The 27,735-nt window shown below is 42.2% G+C and overlaps 3 protein-coding genes across 6 annotated transcripts; 1 reads left to right on the top strand and 2 right to left on the bottom strand.

Annotated features, from left to right (window-relative positions):
- On the top strand, positions 1-25,951 carry LOC109467040. Of its 2 annotated transcripts, XM_019764936.1 has the most exons (17): positions 1-181; positions 2,627-2,802; positions 3,216-3,278; positions 3,798-3,881; positions 4,179-4,420; positions 4,761-4,970; positions 5,394-5,541; positions 6,179-6,315; positions 21,272-21,407; positions 21,899-21,994; positions 22,454-22,584; positions 22,896-22,987; positions 23,313-23,469; positions 23,830-23,922; positions 24,107-24,268; positions 24,759-24,854; positions 25,376-25,951. In XM_019764936.1, the coding sequence occupies exons 2-17, from the start codon at positions 2,631-2,633 to the stop codon at positions 25,670-25,672; spliced, it is 2,316 nt and encodes a 771-aa protein (XP_019620495.1). In that variant the 5' UTR covers positions 1-181; positions 2,627-2,630; the 3' UTR covers positions 25,673-25,951. The 2 variants fall into 2 exon arrangements, with proteins under 2 accessions (XP_019620495.1, XP_019620496.1); XM_019764937.1 differs by lacking the exon at positions 3,216-3,278 and having other exon boundaries at positions 2-181.
- LOC109467054 (hydroxysteroid dehydrogenase-like protein 2) lies at positions 6,494-14,602 on the bottom strand. 3 transcript variants are annotated; one of them, XM_019764956.1, is made up of 8 exons: positions 14,533-14,602; positions 13,678-13,841; positions 13,194-13,300; positions 9,345-9,451; positions 8,848-8,954; positions 8,509-8,610; positions 7,938-8,129; positions 6,494-6,941 (listed from the first exon to the last, which is right to left on the bottom strand). In XM_019764956.1, the coding sequence occupies exons 1-8, from the start codon at positions 14,544-14,546 to the stop codon at positions 6,829-6,831; spliced, it is 906 nt and encodes a 301-aa protein (XP_019620515.1). In that variant the 5' UTR covers positions 14,547-14,602; the 3' UTR covers positions 6,494-6,828. The 3 variants fall into 3 exon arrangements, with proteins under 3 accessions (XP_019620515.1, XP_019620514.1, XP_019620513.1); XM_019764955.1 differs by lacking the exons at positions 8,848-8,954; positions 9,345-9,451 and adding an exon at positions 12,547-12,653 and having other exon boundaries at positions 6,496-6,941; positions 13,087-13,300; XM_019764954.1 differs by lacking the exons at positions 13,194-13,300; positions 13,678-13,841; positions 14,533-14,602 and adding exons at positions 9,968-10,131; positions 10,488-10,719 and having other exon boundaries at positions 6,501-6,941; positions 9,345-9,558.
- LOC109467052 (hydroxysteroid dehydrogenase-like protein 2) lies at positions 15,410-20,624 on the bottom strand. Its single transcript, XM_019764951.1, has 9 exons — positions 20,558-20,624; positions 19,776-19,939; positions 19,467-19,525; positions 19,028-19,182; positions 18,534-18,637; positions 18,040-18,141; positions 16,945-17,142; positions 16,262-16,456; positions 15,410-15,766 (listed from the first exon to the last, which is right to left on the bottom strand). The coding sequence occupies exons 1-9, from the start codon at positions 20,569-20,571 to the stop codon at positions 15,522-15,524; spliced, it is 1,236 nt and encodes a 411-aa protein (XP_019620510.1). The 5' UTR covers positions 20,572-20,624; the 3' UTR covers positions 15,410-15,521.
- Positions 25,952-27,735: the final 1,784 nt, after the last annotated feature.

Here is a 27,735-nt window from a genome sequence, read left to right as displayed (position 1 = left end):
CTACCTCCTCTCTCTCTCAGTTATTAAAATTCCTGTGTGTGCGCTGGTGGTAAGCTGTTCATCAACACCTGTCCAGAGAGAACGCAACAACAACTCGACTTTTCCTGCAACAAGAAACATTTTCCTTCAACTCCTCTGCTCAACGGATTGATAAGAAAGTGCGAGTTTGAGTATTACAAAGGTACGTACCCGTATGCATGTAACTGTTGCATTTAGTACAGCTAGCATTGCACAACTGTGTGAAGCGACAAGCAACCATGACGGTTTGTGTCCTAACAAATCTACCACAACACCTGTCGGCCTCGACTTACTTCTTAGACTTAACACGGCGAACTTTTTCTTTGGGTGAATTTTTGACGAATCCTGAGTTCCTAGCTGTAGCGTGTGTTACGATGTTTTAGAGGAGCGTGTGCGACAACTGGTAGAAAGTCGCAGATGTAGTCTGTAACACGTAACGCCTTCGCCATAGGCCGAAACACTGTGTTACATGTACTAGTATGTGTGCCACAGGTACAGACAATGTTGGCGATTGCATGATTGTGATACATTTGTACTACAAAATGTACATTTACGAGCAAAGTATGGACACTGTTTCGAAGCAGAAAATTTGAAAATTACAAAAACTGGGATTTTGAACAATACCGACATTACCAGTGTTAATATATGTCGTCTAGGATCGTAAAGTGACTTAATTTATGGAAACACTAGTCCTTGGCCCATTTACATTACTAGTATGTGTTATTTTGAACAGCTTTGTCTGAAGGTACATATATTTGTAACTCTAGGCTTTCAAGAGAATTCCATCTACACAACGTAAACAATTTTCAGTAATTATTGAGCAGACAAACAAAGTAGAAGATAAACATCTTACGGTTTTGTGTTACTACTAGTAATCAAATGAAGACCAAATAAATAGCTTTACACATTGTGCATGGTCGACAGAAGCAGCTATCTCAGAGCGCGCTGTACGAGTCGGGCCTTTGGCACGGTGGCTTACAATGTGTGTTCAGTCCTCTTTGGAGGCGGTCCAAAATACTTAAACCTTGGTAGTACAAAGAACTGATGCCATCAGAAATACCCCCCCCCCCCAAAGGCATGACTGGTAGAGCCTGCTTAGATTGCTAGTTGCCAAGAGTCCACGTAGTGCACAAACTAAAAAATTGTGTAATCTTTAGAAACGTTATAGCCAAACCGACCAAACTGCTGATGCATAGACCCTGCTAAATTGGCTGTATTAATTGTGAAGGACCCCGGCTACTGTCTTATCAGTGCACAGACGACTGGGAACTTGTCTGAGTGTGTAGTCTGTATAAAAGTTTTAATTAACCGATCAACCTGCGAACGCAAGACCTGTTTTGGTAGTCAGGGTGGATTGCGACTGAGTGTCCACTGTCCAGAATCTTAAGTTTTGGAATCAAACATTTAAATCTACATCAACATGCTTAACGCTTAAGGAGGATGGTTGATGGAAAGAAACTCAATGCATGCTTCCTTTCTCATTATAATAACAATTAGTACATCATTTGATCAACAAAAGGGCATGAAAGTGAAATAAAACAAAGCTCAATGCTTACACTATGGCAGGCTTTAGTTTAGAAATGTATGAATGGCCGTTTTAATAGTATACAGAGCTCAACTATCTGAACCAGTGTGAGTTTTTTCATTCGTCCCTTGTTGTGTGATGTTGCATAATTTACGGTAGAATTAATCTGTTTACTTCTTCATGCATATTGAAATAAATATTTGAGTTCGGTTCTTTATTAGAAGTTCATGCCTGAGAGCTAATTGCAAACAGACATTGACAAGAACAATGAGTGCAGAATGTATTTATATATAATTATATGCTGACACCAAGTTATACAATAAATAGATATCTTGATTGACAGGATGACCCCTCCTACTCTAAACATACTCTGCTGACCTCGCCATTATTCTGGTCCCAGGGAAAGAAGTTGTCGACCCGGTTCAGTTCACCAGGTCCTGGTGTGGATCTCTTCAGTTTACTTTCCAAGAAAGCATCATAGTAAATGTAGTTACCTTCGCCTAAAAGGTTATGCTTTGAGGTGTGTGTGTCTGCGTGAATACGATAAACTTAGAATGTCTGAGTGGATTGTCTTGGTATTTTATATGAGTGTAGCTCTTGATGAGGCATTGAAATGATTAGATTTTAGGCCTCCTACCAGCTTGGTATGGTACTGCAGCGGAAATTCCGGTTTTGATATCTTGTGACTGGAAATAAGTGACAGGGTTTGGGACCCTCTACTCTGACCCATGCATTGTCTGTACAATTTTGTAATGGATTGATTCAATACAAGGCCAAGAACCACTTTTAGACGATGAACTAAGTTCAGGTTACTGCAGCAGAATCAGTGCTGGAGACAAGTTTGAGTTTTTAGCTACTTTTACTACATTTAACATTACTGTACTCAGTTATTTAGTACGTTGGGTAATACTTTGCATGTTATCTTTCCATTAATTCAACCCGCCTGCAGGGATCTTTGACAGGAAAAGAGGGTGATCTCGATCCAGCTAATCTCCCACTAGTCTTAACAGAGAAAACAACCCCAGTGGTTTCTGGTAAATAAAGTAACTGAATAACTTATCAATGATCTGTCTCCCCTGACAGAAAGATGGGTAAGAAGAAGGATAAGAAGAACGGGACCGTGAACAAGGCGGAAGACGCCCCGGCAGAGACCCCCGCAGCCGACACACCAGAGGCCCCGGCAGCAGAGACACCGCCGGCCGAGGATGGCGCCCCTCCACCACCACCACCCCCACCTCCTCCACCGCCTCCCAATGCAGGTTAGACATATCTGTGACTGGGTAGTCTGGGCCCAGAGTCATAACCATAGTCTGCTAGACCCACAGCACGCTAGGTCCAGAGTTAGCCAGGGTCTATCTGAGAGGGTTGTGGTATTCCTTGGGGGCATGTTGGCCCTGGAGCCACAGAACGGGCCCTGGAAACAGTTTGGCGCGCAGGCTATCCTGCAGGAGCGCAATCTGAGTCTCTGGATGGCGGGGATGTACATGTATTAGGAAGGTACATCCAAGGTACATGAATCGCGGGGTTGAAAAGTTCCGTCTTTTAGCAACTGTCTTAGAAAATACAGACTCCGATCGGGAATCGTCAATTGTATTGGCAAAGATCCTAAAAGCAAAGAATCTCTATAGTTCGGGTAGGGGAAATGATAATGTTCAATGGTATTCCCTTCCAGCGCCTGCCCCAGACGACGATCCTACTCGCGCTTTAGACGAAGTAGTGGCGGAGGCAGAAAAAGGTGAACTACGTGTAGACTGTCTGTGTAGCGGGGCACAGTGTGTTCTAACCCTCATCTCTAACAGGACTACCTTCATGTAACAATGTCGTTTTAGGGTTCACATTGTTGGAAAGGTGCATCACCCTCTAAAACTACTGACATCATCCACGGTGCACCGGTGATATGAAGACTCATAGCCTGCTGAAGGTACCTTGCGGAGCATAGGGATGGTACCCATCTCTATTTCTGTAGCCCTCAGTAGGCCACACAGTTGTACAAGCACTACAGCAGAGGGCTAGTCTGCTGGTAGTTGTGTGTGTTTGACCTTCCCATACTCTTTCTCATGGACCATGCTGAGTGCTAAGCAGAGAAAGCAATGTGCAGTACTACCACTTTTGAAGTCTTTGGAATGGCCTGCACGGGGTTTGAACTCGCGACCTCCCGGTTGCAAAACGAGCACTCTTTCTGATTAAGCTATTGTACCGGTAAACAATCAGGACATTGATGATGTATCGATTGTGAATTTTTATCTTTCTTTAGATGATGCAGCAGTCACGGAAGACGGCGATGCGATGGAAGCAACCATTGACTTCAGCAACGAGGGGGAGCTACCGGCAGAAGGAGGTACGGTTTACACATTTGTTACGTTTGATGGGAAGGTTCTGCTGCTTTTTTTTCAATGACAGCAGACACTATTGGAAAGGCTTGCAGTCCTCAGAACAGGTACATCATTGTGCTTGTCGAAAAGGTCTCGGGGAATTTTCCTAGTACATGTATATGTACAATGGACCTGTAAATACTGCACAGTACGTTTGTCTTATGTCATGACCAGTGGAACTGAACTGTTCATGAGTTTTTTGGCTAAATTTTTTTGAGATCGCTCTCACAAAAATCTAACACTGTCTTCCCCTACCACTCCAGCGACAGACAACACAGAGTTCTACAAGAAGCTGTCTGATGACGAGGCGAGCGAGAGGGCTTCAAATTCCCTGGAAGTTCCAGACGAGGTGAAACCGCTGGAGAGGAAACCGTCCTTCCTGGAGACGCTGTCCCGCAAGTTCAGCTTCAAGAAGTCAGAAAACGACGAGCCGAAGCGCAAGAGAAGCAACCCGTTCGCCGGCATGATGGCCATCATCAGAGACGCTTCTAAGATGCCACCGAAGGTAAGATGTGACCAATACACATATTGGTTACAACTGTTATTTTTGGAAGGCTTGAAGTTTTGTTTCTCCTTTTATACTGGCTTTCTTATAGTACGCGGAGAGTTTTTTTATCTCCTGAATATTTCACCCGCCTGCGACATCCGGAAGGCAGAAAATTTTCTCCTTAAACATGCTTCCCGGTACATTTTTCCCCCCTACTTAAGGCTACTTTATCTCGAAATTCACGAGGAAAGTTACTCATTGACAAGCAACTGCAGAGGTTTTGAAAGTAGCACCCACTACAGTGAGTGTATCTCATTACCTGGATGTCTAACCTTCATTTTTTGTTTGATTTGCGAAGGACAACAACGAGAAGGCGCTGGCGAAGCCGAACATGATGGACTCTCTGTTCTCTAAGTTCCGCCCGAAGCAGAGGATCGAGTTTAACCTGGAGGGGATGCTGGACGATGACGTCAGGGGGAAGTTCGCGCGCTATGACTTCCCGTTCGAGAACCTGGTTCTGGAGGGAGCCGGGGGACACAGGGGGCTGGCATACGCCGGGGCAGCCAAGGTTCGTTACCGGACAACCTTTTTATTATGTCCACGTTCACAAAAGGAAAACATATTGTTTTGCTCTGTTTCTTCTTCCAAACAATGGCCTGGACCAGACTGCCATCACCATGGTAACTGGTGCTGTAGCAGAAACCTTCTGGTGTTGGATTACATTATGTAGCAAGTGGCAGGACTGGTCATTCTGTTTTATCATCTACAAGCTTGGGTCTGCATGGGGGGACCCCAGCAACGCTTAGCTTTAAATTTAGGAGGGGGCCACAACGCTTAGCATTGGAACTGGAACTGAACTAAATGGTTCCAACTCTGTCCCCATGGGTGCCATCCCTGCTACGCTGGGACTGTACTAAATGCCCCCAGTCCTGTGCCCACAGGTTCAGTTTGTATTTAACTGTACTAAATGGTTCCAATTCTGTCCCCACAGGTTCTCCAGGCGCTCGGAGTGCTGAAGACAATTAAGCGGTTTGGAGGCGTGGGGACGGGCGCCATCCCTGCCACCCTGCTCGCGCTCGGCAGCACACCTGAGGAGGTGGCCGGGCTCACGGACGAGAGCTTCTACGTCATCTTTGAAGGTAAAAATTGATTCTGATCTTTCACATTTTCTATTGAATAAGAAATGGGCTTCACACTTGGCACACTCCGTCCAAAATTTTCTTGGTCTACCAAGACCTCTGTTGCCTGGCTCACGGACGAAAGCTTCTATACGTCATCTTTGAAAGTAGAATAGGTTCTTATCTTTGACGTTCCTGCCTTTTACTTGAGTAACCTGACTGTCGGGTGTCAACTTTCCTCGGGTAGTCAAACCACAATGGTTGCCCAAAAGCTTGCCACTCGTGGCCGTCCCTATGCCATCAATACCTTTTAAACACCTCTCTGCTGTTTTTGATCAGGGCCCAGCAAGCATCGGCTTTTTGGCTGGACCTTCAGACCTTCCTGTCAGTCTGTGGTTACACCATTTCCCCCTCACTTCCTGTGACTCTACTGTATTGTCAATGATAGAGAAAGACACTGGTCTCACAGGGACTGCTCTTAGACTAGTGTCCACCATGAGGGACAGGGGGTACTGGAGTGACTTTATCAATCATACCTCACCAGATTAAAATCCGGAGGCATCGTGATGATGATAATTATTGTATTGAAGTAACTACTAACAAACACACTGAAAACAAAACCTGCTAACATGAAGGTAATTTTCCATGTTCCTTACAGACAGCAAGCTGGCCTACCTGAGCATGATGCCTAACATGATTAAGGGCTACGGCATCTACAAGGGACAGAAGTTCCTGGACTGGCTGGGCAAGATCCTGGCAGAGAAGACAGGCAACGCTGATATCACATTCGCACAGGTAGGGAGGGTGGATGGATGGATGGATAAATCATTGAATGGATCGATGAATGGATTCATGAATGAGTGAATGAATGTAATCCATGGATGGATGCATGAACGCATGGATGAATGGATGGATAAATTAAAGGAATGGATGGATGGATTTATGGATGGATGGATAAGTCTGTATAACTGCCCTTCAGCATAACATGGCAGCATTGCAGTCATGCGCGCAGCGGCAGAATGAATGAACAAAATAAAATGAAACAAACAACATGCGCAGTGCTTGCCTTACCTTGGCACAAAAGTAGGATGAATGTATTGAAAAATCCATACATGTACGTGATATCATGGATGTTGAACACATTTGGTGCATACTTTGTCATGGATGGTAGTTTAAAAGACAACTTTACAGCAATTGCATTGCTATATTAACATATTTAATGTGATTACCAACTTCTATGCTGTCATATCTTTTACCAGTGGTAGTGACTTTGAAACATGGTGCCTGGACATAACAAGTTTGCCACCGCTACAGTTTGCTGGTCTTGCTTGTCCCTGCAGTTCCTCTGCTAGTCACTCGAGGGCGCTTGTTTAATTCCTCCATGGTTTCATCCACGAAGAGGTCTGGATACAGATCATGGCCTGGTGTCAACAGGAATAGAAAACACTAGTGTTATTTCAGAGAATGACACGAAAAACACATGATTCAATCTTTTCATATTGAACCACAAGACACAGGACATTATCCTTGGTAGCACATACAGACTGTGTGTAACTTTTTGTAGGCCATTTGGCAACTAGGCTCTGTCTTATATATTAGCTTAGGGCCCGGTAGATTCATAATTTTTTTCAGATTAAGGACATTCTTGGGATATAGTTCAGTCTGCATATGTTGTACAAAGTTTAGCTGTCTTGTTACAGAAAAGGCAGTGACAGATCCCTGTCAGCAGTTAGTTCTGTCACAGCATGCTTGAAAATTCCACCACTTCAAAATCATACGACAAATGCGAAAGTGTTATATGGTGGTCCCTCCTTTTACAAAGTTAAACTGTAACTGTGCACCCCCACCAGAGTGGTATCTCTCAACATCATGCCTGGATTGTTCTGTAATAGTCTGTGATGGATCACCTGAGTAGTCTGCTTCAGGTATGTACATGTCTGCAGGGCACAACATCTGCAACATGCACTGGTGTCCAAATATTAACTACAATGTATTAAATAATGCTGGCTGAAAAGTAGTAAAATTCAGCCAAATAGGGAGAAAAATTTGCTTGGAAAGTTTGTCCACCGAAGGGTTTCATGTGCCCAAAATGTAACACCTACTCCAAGTATTGAAGCTCTTTACCAGCGTGACTCTTCTGGTCAATTACTCTGTCTTATCAGGTGGATTCTTCTGGCCAATTACTTAATTTAAAAGTATTCAGTCACTCTAAATTGTATTTTTGCCATCAATTCTACAGGTACTTACATTCTATATCTACTTAGGAAGGCCCAGTAGAGGCTCAGACTTGGCCTACCATCTGTAAAGCTATCTAATGATAATGCCCCTACTGTACTTGGTGGCAGCGAGTTCCACTCTGTGATAGTTCTAGAAAAGAATGAGTTTTAAGAATCTTAAAGACATTCTGAAGTCCCCACCTGGTACACAGGAGTATTTCTCGAAGTCTCGCACCCCGGCTTCCCGTAGCACGTCCTCGTCAATGGCGATGTTTCCGGTGTAGGACCGTCCATCCCGTGTCAGCATAACGTACGCGGCGTCCGCCATGATGTCCGTGGTGCGGCTGCCTCCCCTCCCCCTCCCTGTAACGTCTATAGCAGCTGTGCCGATGGCTAGGGTATAAATATCACGGCTATGAGACGGCATTCATCACAACCTTAGCTGTGACACACAGACAAAAACAGTACTAGTAGCACTGAGGATAGGAACTCTCTCTCTCTCTCTCTCTCTCTCTCTATCCAGTTCAATGTCTGTTGTTCCCCTTGTTCCGAGGGTTACGTGTGCTTGCACGCTGATGCTGGGGATTGATGGTAGCTCGCCATTTGCCTCTGTCTTAACCTAAGTCAACTGATGAAATACTTAGTAGGTCCTTTAGGGCACAATTTTTGCACCTGCTGTAGGGATGCCAACATTGTGCCCATTTCTTGCAAAAGGCACTTTACTTGGCCTTAAAGGCACTTTACTTTTAAAGTATTTTACTTTGCTACTTACTTGTTCTCGGCCAGAGTGCGTTGACCCCTATCCCATCATCCCTGAACTCCTCTGCCATCCCCAGCACACACATGGACATACCATATTTGGCCATGGTGTAGGCTGGAAAAGGACACAAATTCCTGGAATTTCAATCTTCAGCTCACAAAATTCACCATATGGTACTGCCTTGTCACATCTATAAACAAAACAAACAAATATACAAAGATTCACTGGGTCAGTCTACTGAGGAAGACCAGAGTAACTGGTCAAAACTAAAAGCTAGAGATAGGTGAGAGAAATTTTTGTGTTGGAACAAGAGTTTTAACTTTAAAAAAATATACAACGAAAATGCCATACCGACATGTCCCTTGAACCAGTGAGACTGCATGTTGAGAGGAGGGCTGATGTTTAAGATGTGGGGATTCTTACGACTCTTCTTCAAGTGTGGGAGACACTTCTGAGACCTGGACAGGGAGGGGAAAACATCTTGAGAAAAAATTGTACAAGCTTCAAGTCTGGGACACATTTGAGATTTGATTTGATTTAGATTCCCAATGCAAGTACTGTACAATACACATGGAGCACATACTGCATGTGCCAGTATTGTGCAGCATACAGAACAAATATTACATTGTGCACTGTTACAAAACATGCTGGAGTTGCGAATGTATTTCGATATAACAGTTGATACCACCAAAAAATTGCCCCCTAAAAGTTCCAGTATATTTTATGCAATCTTTTTTACAACTTCCTGATGTAATTTCCTTGTCATTTTAACCATGGAGCCCTCTCTATCTTCCTACCTACCAACATCTTTCACTGAAAAGCTAAGAGAAAAAACTACCCCCACTCACACCATGAATGTCCCCCTGGTGTTGATGTTGTTCATGAGATCGTATCTCTTCATGGGCGTCTCCAGCGTCCCAGTCAGACTGATGGCGCTGGCGTTGTTCACCAGGATGTCAATCCCTCCAAACGTCTGCACAGCCTGCTCTACTGCTGACTGGACCTGGTCCTCAAACCGGATGTCTACTACACAGGGCAGGCATTTTCCTCCTGCTGCTTCAACTGTATGGAGAAGAAATCTTTAGATCAGACCCAAAACTCAAATAAAAGTACGTTAGCTAATCTTCCACTGTATGTGACAGAGAAGACAGATGCTATATATAACAGTATTTACAGGTTCATTGTACCGGGGAAATTCTTCTAGCTTATTTTCAACAAGTGAAATGAACAGTGACTCATTATTATCCTCAACGTCCTGTCCCAAGGATTGTGACCGTTTCTAGTAGCACACATGTTGGGTGAGCAACAAAACCAGGATTCAAACTTACAACTGGTATTGGTTCAGAGACAGGGTCACCAACCAATGAACTATGCACACTAAGTAGGAGAGGATCTCATCCTTTCACAACAGTTTATATGCATTTTTCCCTTCTTGAATACCCTACTATAAAATAGTAACTTGAGAACTCACCCTCCTGAGCTGCTGTATAGATGGTCCCTGGGAGTTTTGGGTGGGGTTCTGCTGTCTTGGCCGCGATGACAACATTGGCTCCGTCTCGAGCACACTTGATGGCGATGGCTTTCCCTATACCCCTGCTCGCCCCGGAGATGAAGACGGTACGACCCGCTAGCTTCCTGAAAAATGACAGTGGTCAATTGAAATGCTACTCTTTTTAATAATGCTCTGTATTGAATGGTGAAAAAAATGCACCTGCATTATTCTTCAGTAAATTATTCTCTTTAGTAGACTGGCCCTGGCGCTAAGTCATAATGTTCGGTATAGAAGCCTAGGACACTAGCATTGTCTTTCCAAGAAGAATCTATTAAATCATGGATGCCACTATTCAAACAGTTCAGTGCTGCATGAACTGTGCATCGCCACAATCTATCCCTTGGTCTGATTATATATATATGGCTATATACTATAGCCACATATGCAAGATTAGATATAGTTTTAAATTCAAGGAATAACACAGAAGAAACCAGCTCACCCAGTGTTTTCCATGGCTCCTTCCTGATCACTGCCTACTTTGCTTACAATCCACTGGACTTTACACCTGCCCTGTGGGTCATTGCCCCCACAGGGTGAAAGGTCATGGGATGTACCATTCAGGAGAAGGGGACAGAGTGTTCTACAGGCCTGATGATTGTATAATGTCAGAGTCAAACTACATGTATGTCAGTTTGTTGAGTTGTATACGTCTAGTACCTTTCTTACTGTTCTTGCAAAGAACATTCTATAACACAATGACTGTTGACATATCAGTCAATCAACACATGTGTATTCCAGTTTATTGCTTTAAGAAGTTCAACACTTTTAGAAGTTCTTATTACCTTGGCAATGTACTAGTATTAGAGGATAGTACACTTAAAACCAGCTATGACTCATCACTGTCATCCAAAGGCTTTATTCATGATCATAGAAAATGCAAATGTACAACAAAAGTTGGCAAACCTATTTGCATAAATGTATTACAATTACATTTAATTTATCATACAATGTACTTGTATCAGTTTTTAAAAAATTGCTTGCAGGTTACTGACCAACTGTAGAGCAATAACCAGAACCAAACCAGAATGCATTGTTCTTCATCATTACAACTTGCTAGCCTTGGTTGTGCCTGCAATTCCGTCATGGCCCATCAGGTGGAGCCTCTGGTCCATCTCGTCTTGTGTATGTTCCAAGAAGCCACAGGGCATCAGGGGATTGCCTTTGCAAGAAAAGCAGAAGGCTGATTAGTGAAATGGGGTTTTCGTACTTACAGTTTTTTTTTAAATGATGGCGAGAATTAGCCTCTGTCAGGCTTCGTAAGGTGGAAAAAGTAGAAATTTTCCATAATATTATAACATGTGTGTCCAAAATATCACCAGGGTCCATAATATTGCCACCTTGAGAAATAGTGTGATTAAAGATATTTATACATACCCTAGGTATATACATTTGACGTGTGAAGGAGTGCATACCAAAAGTATGTTGCAATAAAAATATCTTTAAGCACACTGTTTCTCAAGTCAAGGTGGTGATATTATGGACCCTGGTGAATTATGGACACAGATGTTACATAGATAACATGCCAGTGGTCCAGTAAAAGACTAGATACAAATGTTTTGTACCTGGTACATATGCATACTGCTCGAAATCCACCACCCCAGCCTGTCGTAGGATGTCCTCATCAACACCAAAGTTCCCCGTGAAGGTTCGACTGTCCCGAGTCAGGATCCAGTACGCAGCGTCCGCCATGATGTCTGGTTTTCGACACATGTGCCGAGGAAATCCAATAATGTTGTCTGTGGCAGCTGTGAAGATCGCTATGGCAACAACAACAGATCATTAAATCAGCCTATAACTGTATTGTGTCAGCTAAATTGATTTGATTTCAATTGCTGATGTGAACATTTTTCTATTTCAATTTTTTTTCTATTTTGTCACACACGTCATATACACGACGTTGTATATTTTTAGTGTTGTTTGTCATACATCATAATTCATCAGACTTAAACCACATAAGATTAATTGGTGGTGTGTATTACAATTGCTGGGTTTGCTTGTATCTATTTGGTTTGTTGCTTTTTTAAGTCCTGTCTTTGCTATAAATGGTTTTTGTGTGACTTGTACTATTATGAGGATAGCAGTTTCCAGGTACCTTTCTTAGGCCAGAGTGCGTTGACCCCTATCCCATCATCCCTGAACTCCTCTGCCATCCCCAGCACACACATGGACATGCCATATTTGGCAATGGTGTAGGCTGGAAGAAAAAATAATATCACAAAGAATGGGATGTTGCATTTAATTTGGACAGTTAGTTATTCAGAAAGATTGCCAATCCAGTTTGCTGGGGTAGACTCACTGACATTCTAGCTGTAATGTAGGTCCTGGAGCAAACCATTTTCAAACACATGAAGCAGTTTGTTTCTGATATTTCACAATTGCAGATGAAGCAGTCAGTTTGGCCGCTTTCTTTTCAACATAGCAGAGCTTTGTGCTTTTTGAACACAGTCAAGTTTTATGCATGCAGCTCAGCTAGAAATTTCTGACAGTTTGATCCTTACCAACATTACCCTTGAACCACCTGGGTTCCATGACCAGAGGAGGACAGTTGTTTAAGATGTGGGGGTTCTTCTTACTTTTCTTCAAGTAGGGGAGGCATTTCTGAGACCTGGACACGAAGAAAGAATTGTCCATCAGTTTAGACTTCTAAGAATCTAAGTCTTGTAAGATTCTAATGGAAACAAGTGTTTTGATAACTTGAAATTTTTTGCCTGTCTTCTAGTGACTTTGTTTTCTTTTTAGTGACACTAGCACCCCTTTTCTTAGTCTCCACCAGACTCCTTTGCAGGCTGTATAGATAGTAGAAATCGGCTAAGGGGGACATTATTGGCCAGAGGAGTTGGCCGGCCATAGAGGGTCCAGCTTGCCTGCAAAGGAGTCTGGTGGAGACTACCCTTTTCTAGTAACTCCTATAGTTCAATCAATCAATCAATTAATCAATTAATCAATCAATCAATCAATCAATCAATCAATCAATCAATCAATCAATCAATCAATCAATCAATCAATCAATCAGTTAATCAACACCATGCCCCACTCACACCATGAAGGTGCCCCTGGCGTTGATGTTGTTCATGAGGTCGTAAGTTTTCATCGGCGTGTGGAGGGTTCCTGTGGGGCTGATGGCGCTGGCGTTGTTCACCAGGATGTCAATCCCTCCAAACTTCTGCACAGCCTGCTCTACTGCTGACTGGACCTGGTCCTCAAACCTGATGTCTACTATACATGGAAGGCATTTTCCTCCTGCTGCCTCAACTGTAAGAAATTTGTAACAGATCATCCAGAACCATCTTCAAACTGGTTAGGCTACAACTTACTAGGGAAGGTCAACGTTCAGAATCTGACCTATAAATTTCTGAGGTGAAGTCATAAGTTTTAGTTGAAGCTGACAGTAGAGCTAGCAAGAAACACTGGAACAGCCCTCCCCTTCCCCCTAAAAAAAGCATCACGAGCCTCATGTAAAAATTTCAAATCAGCAATTCACATTTTCTTAAGTTGTTGAATTAAGACAAGCAATTGATTCAGAGGCCTTTTTTATTAGCTTGATTTTCAACCATGGCTAAGATCTAGAGTTTAGTTGAATATGTTTTATAATGTTTCACTTGAACAAAAATGAGGAATATCAGACTCACCCTCCTGAGCAGCTGTATAGATGGTCCCTGGGAGTTTGGGGTGGGGTTCTGTCGTCTTGGCCGCGATGACAACGTTGGCTCCGTCTCGAGCACACTTGATGGCGATGGCTTTCCCAATACCCCTGCTCGCCCCCGTGATGAAAATGGTACGACCCGCTAGCTCCCTGGAATACATTTTTCGACACATAATATTGCAGGTTTAAACAATTAAGGCTCTGCACATAATATTATGTACAAAGGTGTGCATATTGTTGTTCTCTATCAATTCTATTTGCAATATCCTGTGTTCTGAGCTAACATGATGACGAACATTTATGAAATGTTGCTATTGGCAGACATCCAATACAATAAATCAATATTTGTTGCACATACCTTGCTTGCAAATTACTAATAAAATGTAGACATAATTCCATGTTCAGCTGTTTCCTAATGCTACTCAGTGTCCTGTAGTCTAACTTAGTAAAAAAACTGGATGCCTAAAAACACTGGGGAAAGAGGTTAACTTAATATCTAAGAAGGTTATAACCATACATAAACAACATGATCCAACACAGGTACACATTTAGGTGACAAGAACCTCTCCAAACACTGTGGTTAGTTCTGGAAAACACAGTGGTCATCAGACTCATGTAATTCTAGGGGCTCCTGGCTTGAACATATAATTTCCTGCCTCCATTCTGGTATAGTACTAAGAGGCTACTGTACTTAAAGCCTTTGTAAACATGATCTTTGGGCTAATTTAAGAACATACAACAATCCCTGTGTAAACTTAATTAAGCGGAGAGATCTAAAAACAAATTAACTTCCTTGCTTACTTAGAAGATTTCTTGAGAAATTACTTAAGCTTAAGCTTACCCAGTGTTCTGCATGGTTGTGTTGTGATCACCTGTGACTGTGCTTTCCACTTGCCCTTAAGGTCACTCACCCCAAGAGGTACTAGGTGAAAGGTCAAGGGTTATTCTAAGGAATAAACCATTTAAAGAGAAGGGGGTATATACTGTGAAGTCTAATTACACCATTAATAAAAGTATATCAGAGAAGGAAAGCCTTGCACAGGAATAGATTTTTACTGAATGATAAAATGTTACGTTTCTGGCTATTAAACATAATTATAATTCAATGAAATTGCAAGGATTTCTACAAAGTCAACAAGAACAAAACTAACAGTTCTGAGGCATTGACTCACCTGGTTTATTTTTCATACCTACACAACGAAATTAGACTCATAGACGATAATAACAGGTAAGCTGAATACAGAATGTAGAGATAGTCAAGACATGTTTTAATTTGCATTGTTTGCAGCATAGGTCAACAAGTATAGGTGACATAATGTCTTTGAACAGGAGCACTTAGAGTCATAAAAATTACAACAAAGCCTTTAAATTTGTAATATACAATATTTTCCACATAGGGCATCTATTTTCTGTCTTTCTGCTCTATGTATTATGGCTGGGTACAAAATCCAGGCACTATAGTATAGACTTTCGTTGTAAAGTATATGTACTAGAACATTCACTGAAGCTTATTGAACATTTTCCCATGATGATTTTACTTGCCCCACAAATTCCTCAGTTCATAATAACACTGACACTCAACCTACCAGTGAATATAGTGTGGCAATATGGCAGTATCTTGTTATGGATACGTTCACTGTTTTTTTTTCACACTGGAAGTATGTTTCAAATGTAGTTATTGAAGTACTGTTCTACAACGTTGTTTTAACTATCTATGAACACCGCAAAAGCCTCCTTTCTTCTGTCCACATGGAAATAAATGAATTTACAGTATCAGGTAACTACATTGTAGCATTACAACTTTCACAGCAGCCTGTTGGATACTTCCTACTACAACTTAGACTTCATCTGCCCCATGAGTTTCTCCAGCTTGATAGCCATGGCCAGGTCCCCCTTGATGCGCAGTTTTCCCGACATGAAGGCCTGTGTCGGCTGCAGTTCTCCTGCAAACATCTTCACAAAGTCTGCCGAGTCCAGGGTCATCAGCACGTCAGGTTTACCTGAGGGAGGCTCCCCCGCCCCGCCCCCACCTGGCGTGTTCTTCAGGTCCAGGTGCCAGGTGCCTTCCTCTGCACCTGGGGGAAGATGGTTCATTAAGTTGATACCTTGTGTTACGCCAAAGGGATGTTATACCTGCTGTACAGATACAGATACCTTCACAGGTGTTTCCATTGTACTGTTGGCAGAACTTAATCTAGAGTAAGATCTTGACATAGGTGAATGTCATACAATGGTCATACCATTCTGAAAAAACACACAATTCAATGCGAAATATGCCAAAAGTGTGTTCAAATTATTTTATGGAACTTTTGGGAGCCTGTGTGATGAGTATTAGAAGCCCATGTGATATCAGTTAGAAGCTTAAGTGATAAGTTAAACTTAAGTTATCAAATGGGCTGGAACACCAGTATCAAATGTTATCACAGCCGAAGAGGCCAAGCATGACATAATGTCATTTACAAAGAAGCCTGATACAGTCAGACTATTAGAAGGAAGCAGCCAGTCCTAACTCCCCTGTAAGAACTTGTCCTACCTAGCAGCTTGCTATGAAGGAAAGTCCTTGAACTTACCTGTGAGGTTAAACTGGAAGACCCCCTTGACAGTGCTGAGGATGTCCTCAGACACGAGGCTGTTGATGACCTCAAATGTCTTGGCGGGTCCTCCTGCCGCCGCCTGTGACGCGCCACCTGCCGCCGCCTGGGGGAGATCCTTGTTCAGCTCCTCTGCTGTGATGTCCAGGAAGAAGTCTGGCATCAGGGGATGGCCTGGAAATTTAAAAAAAAAAATAGATCGATAAATAAACAAAACAAACTTCTTTAGGACACAAAGACTTGATGTTATGGAAATCATCACCAAATATGGACAATATCACCAAATATCGTCAACAAAACCAAATTTGGACAATATTACCAAATTTGGACAATACCACCAAATATGGACAACATCACCAAATATGGTCAACAATTAGCCTGGTTACCAAACCTATTATAGCTCCCAAGTCCTACATCCTCTCGATGTAGGACTCGGGAGCTATAATAGGTTTGGTAACCAGGGTAGTCAACAATACCAAATTTGGACAACACCACCAAATATGGGCAAAATCACCAGTCCTAATATGGACAATGGCATCAAAGATGCTGTAGCTATGTTAGAAAAATCACTTTGCAATAGCCTTTTATTCTAGGAAGTATGGTTTCCTAGCTTTTGTAGAGTCAAATCTGTATTTTGAGTGGAGAAGAAGACCGACCCATACCTGGAACGCATGAGTACTGGTCAAGGTCCTGTATCCCCTCCTCCTTCAGAACATCCTGGTCGATAGCGAAGTTCCCCGTGTAGGACTTACTGTCCCGCGTCACCATGACATAAGCAGCGTCCGCCATGATCTCAGGCTTACGACACTGCTTCTGCGCATCAACGCCAGCGAGCATGTCCATAGCAGCTGTGGAGATGGCTGGGAGAAACAAAATCAATCAAACATATCAGATATTGTTGTCCTACATTACAATTGTCTACAAATGGCTTGTTGTCAAAGTGAGTGTTACTTTGTCTCTTGACAGTCAAAAAGATCTTACGTCCTTCATGCATTTTCTTGTCTTCATTTAGCTTAACTGAACTCCCAGTTAGCTTAAAAATGGAAACATTTAATGCATTCGTCATGCAGGAATCTTTAATTAAAGTTCTGAGGTTGCAGTTTTATCTCTTTTGGAGGTATTTTCCAATATTCATTTCCAACCATGCGTTTTCTTCAGCTTGATTTTGAAGCTGGTTTGTGAGAGAAACAAAGAAATAAGTTGGTGTTGATTGTATATTGGTCTGACAAGTTCACACATTTTAGGTCTTTGAATCTTTAGACAATCACATTTGGAACAAATCATTTCTTGTAGTGATCACTCTTGTCTCGCTGAATTTCATTTTGAGGATCAATCTTCAATTTTTTGGTTTGATTGTAACCATGGTTACCTGTCCAAACGTACCAGTTTGAGGCCAAAGTGCATTGACCGCTATCCCATGATCCTTAAATTCCTCGGCCATACCCAGAGCACACATGGACATGCCATATTTGGCCATGGTGTAGGCTGTAGCAATGTGAAGAAAACATACCTTAAACAAACACCAAACAAACAACATACAGAGAGAGACTTAAGCTAGAGGTGACAGGTCACTGGTTTTGTGTATTCAAAATATCTTTACAACCAAATTTCATTAAATTTGGGCATTTTACTTCAGTTTTGAAAAATTACAAAAAGTCTCCATTCAAGATTTAGTCCAGAGTTACAGCCAAAACCATAGTTGCCTGGTCACCTCTGAACTTTAACCTCTCCCTGACACTTGACCCTCACCAACCTACCAGTCAGAGGCCAAAGGGCATTCACCCCTATCCTGTCAGGCTTCAACTCTTCTGCCATGCCAAGTACACACATGGACATGCCATATTTGGCCATTGTGTAGGCTGTGTTTGGGGTATAACGGTCATGGCATCAGAATTATTACAGAGCAGAATTCTACATCACATAACACTACTTGTTCGGACATGTCTTTCCTTATAACATAGCCAGCTGCCACCTGAAGGTAAAAAGAGTTTCATCTAGAATGTAAACATGAAATAAACAATATTATCAGAATCAGAAACTCGCATTTCCAGCATTTTGACTAACATTCTTGGGGCACAAATCTTCCAACAAAGTTGAACATTGAAATACAGATACATTTAAAACAATTCTAGCCATAAGAAGACCACAATGCTTAAACTAAGGCATCCTGTTGTTTGTCAAAATTGGAAGTATAGCAGATATTGGAACCAATGCTGTATTGTCTGGTAAGATGTCTTATAAGATTTCTTACCGACGTGTCCCTTGAACCAGTGAGGCTGCATGTTGAGTGGAGGACTGATGTTTAAGATGTGGGGGTTCTTCCCAGTCTTGAGGTAGGGAAGGCACTTCTGGGAACTACAGGGAAAGAAAATGAACGTTTTTACATAGAATTGTTAAGCCACCTTGTACGTTTTGCTGTAATTAGTGTTTTTTGTCATGTCCTATATATATATATCAGCAGGGCAAGCTTTTTCTATACAAAGATATATATATATATAACCGCTAGCTAGTTGGGCTGCCATGTCTGTGAGGGTTGAGAACAGCCAGACCAATAAATAAATGGTTTTTAGACAAAATGCATTGAAGGTATGAAAAACTAGAACATTCAGAGCTGAAAGGCATCTGGTATTACACTCAAAACTTCATAAATCTCTTCATTAAGACATAAGTTCCTATAATAAGCTTCTTGTATTCCTTTAAGACTCACACAAGATCGCTAACTGCTGGGCCATACAAGCAACTTACACGAGATACGTTCCCCTTGCGTTGATGCCGTTCATGAGATCATATTTCTTCATGGGTGTCTCCAGTGTCCCAGTCAGACTGATGGCGCTGGCGTTGTTCACCAGGATGTCAATCCCTCCAAACTTCTGCACAGCCTGCTCTACTGCTGACTGGACCTGTGGGGGGGGGGGGGGTTAATACAGAACATTAGTCCATAACCTTGAACCATGCTCTACAGCTGACTGCACCAATCAAAGTAGTAACTGAAGAAAGCTAGTGGATACTACATGTAGCTGAAACATCTGACCGTTTCCAAAATCATATCCAGTTGCTTGAGTAACTTTTTTTGGTGTATCTTATTACCTGGCTGTCTAACCTTCATTGACGTGACTGCACCAATGTTTAGTGGTTAGAATATATTGAGACCTATAATACGCTATATAGGAACAATATTTCATACCTGATCCTCATATCGGATGTCCACGATACATGGCAGACATTTTCCTCCAGCTGCTTCAACTGGAGAAAAAATCCAACATTATAAAATGCTACCCAAAGGCATCCCTCAACAACATTTTCTGTTGTTTTCTGATATGTCAAGAGGCAGGAAGTTGAGACTTAGCATGACCTAATATGATCAAATGATAAATTTTGATTTGCCTTTTTTTTGCGAGATTGGAAGAAAGCAAAACATTTCAGCCCAAAAGGTCAACATACAGTATAAGCAAAGATCCCATTACTTTTCTTAAGGTGTTCAAGAAAGACCTACTTTCTTCAGCTGCTGTGTAGATGGTCCCTGGAAGTTTGGGGTGGGGTTCTGCCGTCTTGGCCGCGATGACAACGTTGGCTCCGTCTCGAGCACACTTGATGGCGATGGCTTTCCCAATCCCCCTGCTCGCCCCCGAAATGAATATGGTACGACCCGCTAGCTTCCTGCATCAGGGACACACAGGAATGTGACCCAACCTGTTCTTAACACACAGTTGTACTGGGGGCTAAAGGGTCCCATCACAGAGTCTATATCTATCTATATAGTCTGAGTAGTGTTTCTAATTTATTTCTATCGGACTATGCTACGCTGGCTAATTGTTTGCATTATTTTACATTAAATTAGTTTTCACTCTCCTGGATATGGAAAAATTTTTAGTCCTATTTTTACCGAATTTTACTATCCATAACCCCTCTTGATTTGTTGGGAGTTTCTACTTCTAGATAGTGTTCTAGAAAAAATATGCTAACGTTAAACGTTACAAGCGTGCTCAAAGTCCCATTCGTCCGTAGATTACATTTTATCCAACCGGTACTGAGCAATCGGACGACAGATATATTCATGTTTTTACAAAGCAAATAACGCCGTACTCTACACCACCCCGCCTATGATCTGTAGATCATGAGCCCCGATGCCCTTCGCGATCGCCCCCCTCCCCCATAAAAAAACAGTGCTCTACACCCTTCTTTCTACACTTTCGGGCCCCAAAACTCGCTAAAAAGTTGCCAGAACACTTCACAAACAAGAAAAGTACTCAGTATTTGCGACAGAAGCGTATTTACCCGGTATTTAGCATGTTGTCCGGCCGGTGTGAGTTGTTGAGAAACTGTCACACGATACTCCCAGGCAGCAAAGGTCAAAGAGCACAGCAGACTGTACCATTACAAAAAAGGGAGGCGAAGGGTACAGGCATCTGTCCTTGGTGCTGAACGCCATCCACGCACGAGCTGATACAGTTCATTTGCCACGGAAATCGACTCGTGATCCTCTTTGCAGGCATATGCTGCCAACTTACCAATATAAGAACTTGTAAAAAGCAAGTTTTTAATGAAAACAAGACTAATTTGTGGGCAAATCACTGGTTATTGGACAAATAATTGGAATGGAAGGGTGAGGAAGATTGCACTAACTTTACCTGCCTTCACGTCAGCCCACAATCAGGGCTCATTGTTTGAACTTGGCTTGTTGAACATTGCCATCGCCTTAAGTTTGAAGATCATTGCCATTGGCACAACCCTGTATGACATGGCCCCAGGATGATAGCCAAAAAGTGAGTGAATGAATGAATGTGTTAAAGAAAAGTGAATGAAAGAATGAATACTACCCCGGTAGTCAGTGAATAAGTAACCATGAATGAATGCATGGAAATTGAGTGAAAGAATGAATACACAAGTTAATGGCTGATAATGACTAAATGGCTTGATAAAAAAGACTGATGTGCATAGCAAATGAATGAGTAAACTGAAGGTATACAAATGTTCTGTCTTTCATTCCAGCTATACAAGCTGTACGAGACAGAGCTGTGTATCGTGGTGACTAACCTGAATGCTAAGATGGAGGAGTACTGCCACGTCAAGACCACTCCGGACATGCCCATCAGGGTCGCCATACGCATGTCCATGTCTATTCCTGGTATGGCTTTATCATCTATTCGTTTATTTGAAGTCACCACAAGAAACACATGGAAGGGAGGAAAAACACATCTTGTCTTAACATCTGGTCTTGTCCAATGCAGTACCTCATATCATCCCCTATTTATCCCTTAGTCTACTTACCAGTATTTGGACATTTGGGCACCGCAGAACATCTGAAAACCAGTTTTCTCCTCCCTTCTCAGTTTTCTAGTTGGTTAACGTTTGACTTGACGAAGTGAAGGTGTGAATGTTTGACTTAGTGTCATGCTGGTCCATTCCGTGATGTCATTTTCCATTGCCTTCCCCTCTTTCTTCCTCCCTGGACTGTTCCTCATATATAGTTTTCTAGGATATTTTGATAAGATCTTTGACAATGGTGGTTACCCATATTAAGATACATGTACATACTGCTTTGCAATAGATCTTTGTTGCAGGCATAAGGATTCTGTTGTTATGTTTTTATTAATCCATTGTGTTCTTCTTCCCCAGGGTTCTTCCAGCCTGTGAAGTACACTAAGAACGGCCGGGAGTGTCTGTTTGTGGACGGAGGCATCTGCTGTAACTACCCCATACACTCCTTTGATGGTAAGATTTTTACTTCTGATGATGATATATGATAAAACAACAAGCTGTATCTATTGATATTGTCCCTTATGTGCTATTTATGGCCCTGAGTTTCACTCCACAGCTCTGGGAAGAAAATGCATGTTGAGCACCAAAATTCTGGGATGAAACTCTACTACTAAATAAATGTAGTACCGTGTGTGTCTGTGTGTGACCATATTCTCTGTGTGTGTGCATGTGTGACTGTGTCTGACTGTATGAGCCTGTGTGTGATTATCTGTTTGTGTCTGTCTGTCTAAGGGTAACCGTATGTCTGCATCTGTTCCAGGTTGGTGGTTGTCCATGGACAGTCAGAACATGTTCTTTCACCGGATGGAAGAGTTTGGAGAGTCTGTGTGTGTCAGTCAATCTGACTGACTGACTGTCTGTCTGTTTGTGACCATGTGTCTGTGTGTAACCATATGTCTTTATCTGTTGCAGGTTGGTGGTTGTCCATGGACAGTCAGAACTCCTTCTTTAACCGGATGGGTGAGGTGGGAGAACTGCTGGATGTTAATGAGATGTCTGACCGCTTCGACACCTACAACAACTCCACCATTGGTGTCATGGTGGTATGTAAAGTATTATCAATTAGTTGGTTGAGTATCTGTGTTTGTAGCTACATGTACATGTTTAAAATTAAAGTTAAAACTTTGATCCAACACAAAGGGTAAATGTCCACACCTAGAGCTTTCGACCAGTCACTCTGATCTTCCTCACTAGACTGACCCAGGGAGACTTGTCACGTCAAAACTGGGTCAAAGGTATCTGGTAAACAATGTTGGCACTGGTAAAAAGCTCTAGGTGAGAACATTTACCGTATGTGTTGTAACAAAAGTTTTATTGATGTTGTTAATGTATTTATGTTTGTTTGTTTGTTTAGTACTCTAATGACGACCCAGAGGACATGAGAACCACACTGAAGGCCCGTGAAGGGAAGAAAAAGACCATCAGACCAGACACCATACTGGCTGGGTGAGTTCTGTGTTTTTGGTAACAAACTTAATTTGAGCAAAAACTGTCTCCTTGAATGCAATAACGTAACTTCTACATACAGCTTTCTGAGTGCCAAGCTGACACAATTTGAGATCTATTGCAGATTTAACTATACAACATGACAAACAATGATAGCATCATCACCATTTAGTGATGATGCAAAGATACCAACATGTCAGCACCAAGCACAGGGACAAGCAGAATATGCTGAACGTGTGGTATGCATGACAGAAAAGAATTGAGTTAATGCATCGTGAGTCCAAACACTGTACCAAATGAAATAAATCTTTATCCATGTTTTCAGCACCAAGGACAAGGCAGAGCGTGAGAAGATCAGTGCTCAGGAGTTCCGTAAGAGGACGAAGGACCTGATCGGAGACTTCCTGACCGCCGTGAAGACCAGCGACGAGGACGGCAGCGGAACCATCAACAGGAAGGAGCTGGAGGATGCCTTCATGAAGGTGCAGCTGGCTGTTTGTTTCTTTGTTCGTTTTGACCTCTTTAAGTAGTTTAGTGCTGCTACTTCTATTGGAAACCAGAAACTTTAAGTACACCAACAATACCAAGTGAATATGAATGGCCGGATTTTACAAAGAAGGAAATGCAATTGGAGTGAGGGAAGGAAAGATGAAGGAATAAATTGAAGAAAATGATCTGTAATCACTAGCTTTATTTGTTTATCTATTTATTTATTGATATATTTCTGTGTTCTTTAATCAGGGTAGCACGACTCAGTGACTTAGCACTGCTTTTCAAAAACCCAGTACCATCACTTATCCATGTGCACAAATGTCTGACCTCTCCCCTCCATTGGTCCCCAGGAGTCAGAAAATGTGAATGACGGAGAATCCCTGCCGGCCGGAGTGTCTGTGGGACAACTGTTTGATGCACTCGACGTCAACAAAGATGGAGAGGTAAGGGAATAGCATTCTTATTATGCTTGTGTTGTTTTTTTCTTGGTACTTTCACGCTTTTCAAACTTTCACGGTCACATATAGTTCCCAGAACAATGTAAATCTTCCTCAGACTGCAAACTTTTGCTTCCAAGAACATAAAGTGACTTACAGTATTTGACTACTCAATGTCTTGTACCTACAGATCACGTACCAGGAGGTTGTGCAGTTCTTTGAGAACCAGGGCTACTCCCTGATGACGAAGGACCTGAAGGATGAACAGGGCACGTCTGTCAACTCTCTCAGCGAGTATCACGTGTCGTACCAGCAGCTGCTCAACCTGCTGGCAAAGAGGGTCCATCTGGAGGTAGGCTTACGTCACAGCTGTCATATTTTCTTAATCTTACTCCCTATTCTCTGTCAGTCTCAAAAGACTATGACTTGACTGCACAAAACAGGATGGTATATCCTTAACAAATCAAATTCAATCTCAAATTCAAATACAAAAGAGAGATACACCTCCTATTCAGCAATACTGATTTAATTGTATAGATGACATTTTGTAATTGTGGGCATTGTAAAAGGGATGTGAGAATCCAGAAATTGTTGCCGTAATTCAGTAGGGTAAAAAATAGAAAAACAAACTCTTGCACTTGAGAAAATCAACAAACACTTTTTGTCACATGAAGCTGGCCACGTGTGTTGTCAGCAAGTCAGTGAGTGAGTGATTAAATGCCACAATACTCTTTTGTCACTGTTGATAAGGGGCAACACACCAATGTTGATTTGAGTGTATACTTTTAGTAAAACAAACAACAAGCAACAACAAACCAAACCTGTACCTTCCCATCCCCCAGCCGCGTGAGTTTGACCGGACCATCGGCATCAACACAGACTACGTGCACGCCACGGATCTGTTCCTGGAGCTGGCAGACAAGGAGTTCGCTCTGCAGGTACGAAGACTTTCTTAGCACCTTGAATCACATGAAGACAAGCATATTCTTTTTTTCTCTGCTTCTTCTTCTTTTCCAAACACATAAGGTCAATGACCTGGACCAGATAGATGTCACAATGGTAACTATGACAGACACCTTGTGGTGTTGGATTAGATTATGTAGCAAGTAGCAGGACACTCTGAGCTGAAGGAACTGGTCACCATGTTCAGTTTCCTTATTGTGTTGAATCACATGAAGACATGACTGTTGAAACAGAAGAAGGCTGTTGCTTATAAGGGCTAGCATGGGATTGTAGATGGATGGGCAGGATTTGGCCATTGTGGAGTGTACAGCAATGGTGGAATCTTAGAGGTTACGCTCAATGTGCCTTGAATGTTAAAACACATGTGGGATTGTGTGGTGTAACAGCAGAGTGTTTAGCTCAGAACCGAGAGAGTTCGATTCCTGCCCTTGGGAAAAGCACCTCCACTCTTCACTTCACACAATTTTTGACTGAATTTTTCTGTTCTACATTGCAGCAAGGAGTGAAGGGCACGAAGGCGTTCCTGAAGAAGTACATCAAGAAGTGGAAGCTGAAGCCGCGGCCGGAGGAGACCGCCGCGCTGCCTGCCGAGGAGGACAACGACGCCATCATCCTCATCCCGGCTGGCGAGGAGGTCGCCATGGAAACGGTGGAGCCTGCAGAAAACCACGTCGGTACAGAGGAGGCGACTCCGGAGGAGGCAAGTCCGGAGGAGGAGAAGCCTGCTGAAGAGGAGAAGAAGGAGGAGGGGAAACCAGAAGAAGGGAAACCCCCAGAAATTGTCGTAACCTAGGCAATGGGATAACAATAGAAGAAATGGCGCTCTTGAAGAAAGAAAGAAGAAAAAAAGAAAGAATCATGGAAGGAAGAAAGGAAGGAAAGTGTTCTTAAGAAAAGTTTTTAAAAAAAAGAAAGACCTGTCACTCACTGAATTTATGTTATTACGCATCATTCTGTTATTGAAGTTGGGATTGAGGTGAAATTATTATTGAAAACAATGCAATGGGGTATGTTTTTGATTGGGAATTATTAGATATGTATATTAGACAGAATTCAATAAGGATTGTGGGTGGTATTGATATCAGAAAAAAATAAGAACGGAACTCTTTTCTTAACGATATTTCTAACTGCATATTTCTACATGCATATATATAATTTGTCCTTATTGGGTGAAATTCGCTTTTTTGAAATACAGTGTACAAACATGCATTCGATGATGGAGCAAAGCAAGGATTCGTTGGGTTTCTCTATAGCTTGTAACTATAAAGCACAAATTCAATCATACCGTAGTCACCATACTTCGATGCAATATGATAATTCGTTTAAGTGATTATCTACCATGTTAAACATGGGAAGTTTATCTCAAGGTTTGGGGATTTTTGGTGCAGATATTATAATCCATTGTGGTGAGATATGACTGTATGTAGCAGGAAGCATTGTTATTCATATGTATGTAGGACTCGTACAAGAGTTTGCAATCCAAACAAAGAACGTCATGTGGTCTCAAACTGGAGTTTGCCGGTCAAGAGGAAAATATTCTGGGTGTCTGCATGTAATTTTTCGCGATGACAACATTTATGTCAGTAACTTAAGTCTATATGACATTTTAAGTAGATAGCATTTACATATCATTCAACAATATTTGAAACGACTTCGTTTGCAATCATTATGCATATTTAAGATTATACACATTGAAGTTACATCGGTATTATGGAACTCAATAAAGTTTTGTCACATTCTAGACATACTGACTGACTGGAGTATTATCATGATAATGACATCTGAAACAGTCTGGCATCCAGGTTAGCACACTGAGGGCATTCTTGAGATACTTGTTAATGTGTTCTGAAAACATTTGTCTGTTTGGAAAGGAATATCTTGCTTCTAGGAAAGCCTGCTCGAAACTTGCCATGACCCATGGCAAATGTGACCGTGATGTTAGTATGTTCAGCCAAGTACATGTATGTGGTTGTCCAACGTTAATAATTGAATGTTTAAGGTAGCACAGTATAGATAACGAAATATGGGGTTGTCCAGTGTAGGTAGCTGACACGTGGTAACCAAATATGGGGTTGTCGAGTGTAGGTAGCTGACACGTGTTAACCAAATATGGGGTTGTCCAGTGTAGGTAGTTGACAGGTGTCTCCCGTCCAGCCCACGTCACACAGACACAGGTAGCGGGACAGCAGGTTCACACAGGAGCCGCCGTTAGCGCAGGGGCTGCTGTCGCACTCGTCAATTTCTGTACGGGAACAAATTAGTTAACTTAGCTAGGCCACTCACCGATTTTGACCTAGAAAAAAAGCGAAAGACAGACACAACAAGAAACCTCCGTTGTTGACCTCAGAACCTTCGTGTCAATCTACAGTTACAACGTCTCCGTACAGATAGATAGATAAAGGTAATCTCCCAGGAGATCTTTTGGTGACTGCAAAGGCAGTATCAATTTGGCCATTTGCCAGTCGACCGTATCCAATACCGCCACCCAATTGTATGCCAAATGGCCTGGCCAATCTAATACAGTTTGCAGCCACCAAAAGATCTGCTTGGAGATTAATATAAAGACACGATCACTGTCGGGCACGCCAAAAACAGCACCTCACTCCCCTGGAGTTAAGTGATAAGAGGCTGTGTTGTAATTGTCAATACTTACCTGTGCAGAACCCGGCGGCGCCATCTGTATAACCGTCTTTACACTCACATCGAAAACTGCCTTCAGAGTTCACACAGTCGGAGTTCGGGTCAGGGCAGGCGTTCGCGTTCGCCGCGCATTCGTCAATATCTGTAAACATTTAAGTTATCAATCTATCAATCAATCAATCAATCACTGATAATAAATGATCAATAAATAAATCA

This window comes from Branchiostoma belcheri, unplaced genomic scaffold, assembly GCF_001625305.1.
Source record: "Branchiostoma belcheri isolate BF01 breed outbred unplaced genomic scaffold, Haploidv18h27 scaffold174, whole genome shotgun sequence".
Lineage (NCBI taxonomy): Eukaryota > Metazoa > Chordata > Leptocardii > Amphioxiformes > Branchiostomatidae > Branchiostoma > Branchiostoma belcheri.
This window is presented reverse-complemented; position numbering and strand designations above follow the sequence as displayed.

Excerpts from the sequence above, each read along its gene's own strand:
- LOC109467040 (XM_019764936.1), top strand. The coding sequence starts at position 2,631 with ATGGGTAAGAAGAAGGATAAGAAGAACGGGACCGTGAACAAGGCGGAA. Across the intron at positions 5,542-6,178 it reads CTTCTACGTCATCTTTGAAG|ACAGCAAGCTGGCCTACCTG; the intron begins GTAAAAATTGAT and ends TGTTCCTTACAG. Across the intron at positions 22,585-22,895 it reads CCACCATTGGTGTCATGGTG|TACTCTAATGACGACCCAGA; the intron begins GTATGTAAAGTA and ends TTGTTTGTTTAG.
- LOC109467052 (XM_019764951.1), bottom strand. Across the intron at positions 18,638-19,027 it reads GCAAGGGGAACGTATCTCGT|TTCCCAGAAGTGCCTTCCCT; the intron begins GTAAGTTGCTTG and ends CTTTCCCTGTAG. Across the intron at positions 18,142-18,533 it reads CTGGTTCAAGGGACACGTCG|CCTACACAATGGCCAAATAT; the intron begins GTAAGAAATCTT and ends CCCCAAACACAG.
- LOC109467054 (XM_019764956.1), bottom strand. Across the intron at positions 8,611-8,847 it reads CTGGTTCAAGGGACATGTCG|CCTACACCATGGCCAAATAT; the intron begins GTATGGCATTTT and ends GTCCTTTTCCAG. Across the intron at positions 8,130-8,508 it reads CGCACTCTGGCCGAGAACAA|CCATCGGCACAGCTGCTATA; the intron begins GTAAGTAGCAAA and ends TTTATACCCTAG.